General features: G+C 34.6%; 1 protein-coding gene across 1 annotated transcript in view; it reads right to left on the bottom strand.

Moving 5' to 3' along the window:
* Positions 1-5,506, bottom strand: part of LOC18433977 (amino acid transporter AVT6A) — a 7,576-nt gene extending 2,070 nt beyond the window's left edge. The window contains exons 1-3 of the mRNA XM_088848939.1: positions 5,045-5,506; positions 2,490-2,642; positions 1,506-1,709 (exon numbers count right to left, since the gene is read on the bottom strand). Of these exons, the coding sequence (XP_088705065.1) occupies positions 1,506-1,709; positions 2,490-2,642; positions 5,045-5,474 (787 nt within the window). The 5' untranslated portion in view covers positions 5,475-5,506. The remainder of the gene's footprint in view (positions 1-1,505; positions 1,710-2,489; positions 2,643-5,044) is intronic.
* Positions 5,507-5,757: the final 251 nt, after the last annotated feature.

The raw sequence follows: 5,757 nt of genomic DNA, 5'->3' as shown, positions 1-5,757 counted from the left end.
CTCAATCGGAAAAACAGGAACTTGGTTTGTTTTTGCCGGACATTAATAAGAATAGAATACCTCATCCCAAAACCATGAAAAAATATGACAACATAAAAGAGCTGAATTTAGATATCAAGAATTTGTGTTAATGATAGTCCCATGAAATTGTAGGTTCGCTTATAATGACTTGAAATCCTTTGAAAATCATTCTTTGGGCAAAGGAAGTGTGTTAAGGCTTAGAGCCAAAGGGTTCAAAGCCCAGTTTGGCCAAAGCAGATCGACTGCTCCAGCACTGAACACGACAATACTTCTTGTTTCCGTGTACTTTTCTTTCCTCTTAAGAACTGGTAACCAATCCAACCAAAACCCCAAGAAAAAAAGATGATCTAGAGTAAAAAATCATCTCAAATATGATGGCAGAAGAGGGAGGAGGAATGGTTTATAATAAGATATTGTCTCCGGGGGATAAATTGCCCTAATATTATGTTCTCTAATTTTTATGTTCAAAAAGTTTAAGCTATTACAATAGCATTAAATTTTAAGATTTAACTTTGGTGGTATTGGACTGAAACTTCCCAATAAAGAGATTTTAAAAGTTACTCTACACTTATTTCTGTTATCATCGCCTCTTAGCAGTAACTGTAATGCTCATAAAAGTTCTTTACTAGTATTGAGACTTCTTGAATATGAGTCTGACATTAAAGTTCGGCTTTAATGTTTTACATTTATATTGTGTCATATATTATTACTTTTTTTTAACTTTTATAAATGAATACGAAGTTTTAAGTGAGGACATAATAAGTCAGACAAAAATGAATCATTAAGTGAAAAATTTATATATAATATGTATTGAAGACATATGATTATAATTTAAGTATCAGTTTATATATTTCACTTTTTCAATTTTTAAATAATGTTATTTTAATATTTTTATTCAAAATTCCCATATCTTCGCTTAAGCAGGTACTTTGCAGAAACATTTCTCTAGCCAGCCAAACCACAGCAGACTCCAAAGCAAACCTCACAACATTGAAAATTTGCATAGGTTGGTGCTGCTTGGTTCTAAAGTACTTGTGATACTATCTGGTGCTTTTAAGCATAGAACCAAGATATACCATAAGTAGATTACAAGTAGGATCAAGAAGATTGACACCCCACATTATTAGTGAGCATGTCTAAACTAAAACCAGGTCATTCATCCATATAACTTGGATAACAAATGCAAAACCTGTTCAATAGCCAATATCCTTCATTTTAAATGTCATGTTGCACATAGAGAACACAATAACCATAGAGAACACAATAACCAGACTTTCAAAACAATGCCACAGTACCCTAGTTTTGGAAGAAAACACCAGAAATAACATTTCATAAAGAAAGATGAGTAAATTAGAGAAGAGCTTTTTGCATACATATGTGAGAAGCAATGCCGACAAATAAAAAACATGTAGGAGTCTAAAGTAACAATATTGAAATTTGTATTAAAGAGGATTAAACAAAAAGCAATTCTTCAGACTGCTTACCATTGTAATGGCAGATGAAGGCTGTGACAAGAACAGGGACAACAGTGAAGAGTTTCCAGACTGATGTCATATCAGTTACATTTGGCACCCATCTTGGCATTCCAATACTGCCATTGATCAACTTAACAATCGTAATGCCTGCTGTAATGACAACAAACACTACGGCAAGAGCCACCGATAGTGCAGATGTATATCTCAAAGAATCTGCCAAAGAAAGGAAAGTTCAGATATAAAGTTGATTTCACAAAAATTAGGGAGACAAAGAGGGACATAAACTTCTTGTTACATGTGTGAGAAATCAACCAGATCAGCCAAAACACACGTATATAAGATTCAAGGTGCGGTATACCAAGAAAGTGTATCAAAACCAAGTATTCATAGATAGGTTTATGGACATGACTTTTGTAATTTTATAGAACTTAAGATATTGGCAGTATTTGAAAAAGCGCTAAACGGCACCTAGGCGGTTGGGGGGTCCAAGCCGCCCAAGCGGTCGCCCAGAACCTGTGCGGCCCAGTATAATTTTTTTTTTTTGGGTTTTCTCTCTCTAAAATAGCCTCTAAACCTACACTTTTGCCCTTTTAGTATAAAAAAAACGACCCAAAAATACCCTCATGGAGCCGCATTTCCGCCCCTGGGCGGCTTCAAGCAGGTACCAAGGGATATCCGCCTAGGAGGCCGCCCAGGCACTGGGCGGTCCGCGTTTTGAAACAGTGGATATTGGACATGACTTAAGATGTTGGACATGGTATAGTGTTCATTTTACCCATCCACGCATCACAGGAACAAGCACAATAAAAGGAAATGAAAGACTACAATTAGATATATATGTCTGATATAAAAAATTAAGGCTATTAAGCAATACAATATGAGCCCCCATAAGAAACTGTAACCAGGGCACATGACTTGATTATTATAGCATCCATTAATTCATAAATATAGCCTACATCTAGACTAAAAGAAATGTGGCAAAAGCACACTTACCTACACGTTTGAAGGACACTAGCGGAGCAAATACACAAAGTGTCGTTACAAGCAGGACAAAAGCACGCCCATTCCACCAATGGGCTCCAAATATTTCTTCCAAAATTCCTAAGTGATGAACCCCACTTGAAGTTGTTCCAGAAAGCACATCCCCTGGCCAGATGGAACACACAATCTCACATATCCACTATATAAACCAATGGTTTAAAAAATGGATCGATGACCCGGATCGGGCACCCAAAAAACCGATCCGGATCGGCGAATCGGCGATCCGAAGCGGGAATCGGGTGAATCGGTCAGAATACAGCTTAAAAAAAATCCGAAAAAATAATTAAAATTCATTATAAATATTGTTTTTTAGGAATTCAATAAGAAATGAGGGTACTCCATTAAGAATGAATATGCGAATATTGATATGTTCTTTCCCTGCATGAACCGTCATTCAGCATTTAATTTACATCACACAAAAGGATAAACATAGAATTATCATGGAATAAGTATATCAACATACATGGACTACAATAAAGCATAAAATTAGTAACATATGATCTAAAAATAAAATGATAAACGACGTTATTGTTCTTCTTGGTCACGCTGGTGCCATTGATTGAATTCGTTTAACAATTCATTGATTCGATCTAAAAACGAATCATCGATATTAGCAGGCGTCTGACTATTCCCAAATCCCTGAATGTTAGTGTTTTGTTGTGCTCCCAATCCAAAATCCCCAAAGCTTGTCCATCCTTACAGCTCACCTGCACTGTCGTGCTCATCCCTACACTGTTGCTGTTGGGACTCGATATGTGAATAATATGGCTGGGATAGGGTGACCTCAGAATCATCATCTCTCTCATTTTCTCTTTGAATAATATGGATTAAAAAAAAAATTAACAAATTTTCAAAAAAATTGATCATGGATTAAAAAAAAAAAATCACAAATTTTCAAAAAATTCTACCATGGATTACAAAAAAAAATTCGATCATGGATTTAAAAAAAAAAATCACAAATTTTCAAAAAATTCTATCATGGATTACAATCGATCATGGACTAAAAAAAAAAAATCACAAATTTTCAAAAAATTCAATCATGGATTACAAAAAATTCGATCATGGATTACAAAAAATTCGATCATGGATTACATAAAATTCGATCATGGATTACAAAAAAAAAAAAAACATAAAAAAACAAAAAATTCCATCGTGGATTACAAAAAAAGAAAAAAACAATTCGATCATGGATTACAAAAAATTCAATCATGGATTACAAAAAATTCAATCATGGGTTACAAAAAAAAAAAAAAAAAAAAAAATTTGATCATGGATTACAAGAAAAAAAAACAAACATTGCGATCATGGATTACAAAAAATTCGATCATGGATTACAAAAAATTCTATCATGGATTACAAAAAATTCGATCATGGATTACATAAAATTCGATCATGGATTACATAAAATTCGATCATGGATTGCAAAAAAAAACAAACAAAAAAAAACAAAAAATTCGATCGTGGATTACAAAAAAAGCAAAAAACAATTCGATCATGGATTACAAATAATTCAATCATGGATTACAAAAAAATCTATCATGGGTTACAAAAAAAACAAAAAACAAAAAATTCGATCATGGATTACAAAAAAAAAAACAAACATTTTGATCATGGATTACAAAAAAAAAACAAACATTTCAATCATGGATTACAAAACATTCGATCATGGATTACAAAAAATTCTATCATGGGTTACAAAAAAAAATTCGATCATGGATTACAAGAAAAAAAAACAAACATTTCGATCATGGATTACAAAAAATTCGATCATGGATTAGTAAAAAAAAAAAAAAAACAATTCGATCATGGATTACAAAAAAAAGAATCAAGTATTACAAAAAAATCTATCATGGATTACAAACAAACAAACAAAAAAAAAAAAAATTCTGTTCTTCCATACGGGACTCGCCGATTCAATGTACGGACTCGCCGATTCAATGTACGGACTCGCCGATTCCATACAGTGAATCGGCGAGTCGCTGTGCATAATCGTCCGGTTCTCTCTAGAACCGGACGATTCCCGTTTTTCACCGATTCGATCCATCCATGGCGATTCCCGAGTCGAACCGGGCGAGTCCGGTTCGACTCGGCGTTTTTTTAAAAACTGATATAAACAATTCACCAAATAGTAAAATATGACATTGATGAAAGTTTCAATTTATAATAGAATAGCATATTTGTACTTTTTTTCCCTATATGATATATCATTTATGTTGCTCATGCGTTCGGTGCAATTTCCAGCACACAGCAAATGAATCTACTTTCTAAACATCTCTCCCTCACATGTACTTTCAAGCATTATCCTATTTATAATTATTATCCTAAAACTATCAACGATGACAATAATAGTGATCCTCACAATTTAATGGACACAATAAATACCTTATGAAAACTCAAGGTGCATGCGATTGTGTGGGTGTAGTGCTTCAAAACACAAAAAAGAAAAGATGTGATATTCATCAGATGATTTCACTCAAAGGATAACAAAATAAAAGAAGAGAACTGACCTATGATTATCATGTAAACGACGAGGACCCCCACATTATTAATGATGACACAAACCTGCAACAGGATCCTCCCAATCTTCCCAAAAGCATCTCCCATCACACCCCCATAAGAAACCGACTTTCCAGCCCTGCTGAATCTCAGCAACATATCGATCGATGATTCAGTCAGAAGGGCAACAAAAATAATCATTGCAATACCAGGACCAAGCCCCAAAACCTTCATTGTTGCAGGCAAGGCCATGATTCCTGCCCCAATAACCGTGGTGGAAAGATTAAACACTGCCCCTGTGAAGGAAGCTCCATTGAACTCATCAAACTCTTCAGCCTCATCACTTTTTCGAGGCAGCAATGGGGCTTTCTCATTTACTGTCTGTTTATTGCTTCTCCTGGACTTCTTCTCCTTACCAGGAGACAGACTTCCAATAGTCATGGTTTATAGACCTTGTCTGAGGTGGGGAAGGTGAGAGGGTAAGATAAATCCAAATCTGTTTTAAAATTCAACAATTCATGGTCAGAAAAAATAAATAAATACCAGTCACTAGTATAAACTTTCATAATAACAGTGGGGTGGCGGTTCTGGACCAGCAGAAGTAGTTGTAATGGTGGTGATGGTGGTAGTAGTAACTACTAATGGTGGTAGTGGTAGTAGCAGCAGTAGCAAAAGTAGTAGTAATAGTTAGGAAAACATATTTCAGATGTTTCTAAATATGAAT

This window comes from Amborella trichopoda, chromosome 10 (genome assembly GCF_054954075.1).
Source record: "Amborella trichopoda isolate Santa Cruz 75 chromosome 10, AtrichopodaSantaCruz75HAP2 v2.0, whole genome shotgun sequence".
NCBI classification, from domain to species: domain Eukaryota; kingdom Viridiplantae; phylum Streptophyta; class Magnoliopsida; order Amborellales; family Amborellaceae; genus Amborella; species Amborella trichopoda.
Note: the sequence above shows the minus strand (reverse complement) of the source record. Positions and strands in the feature narration are given on the sequence as shown.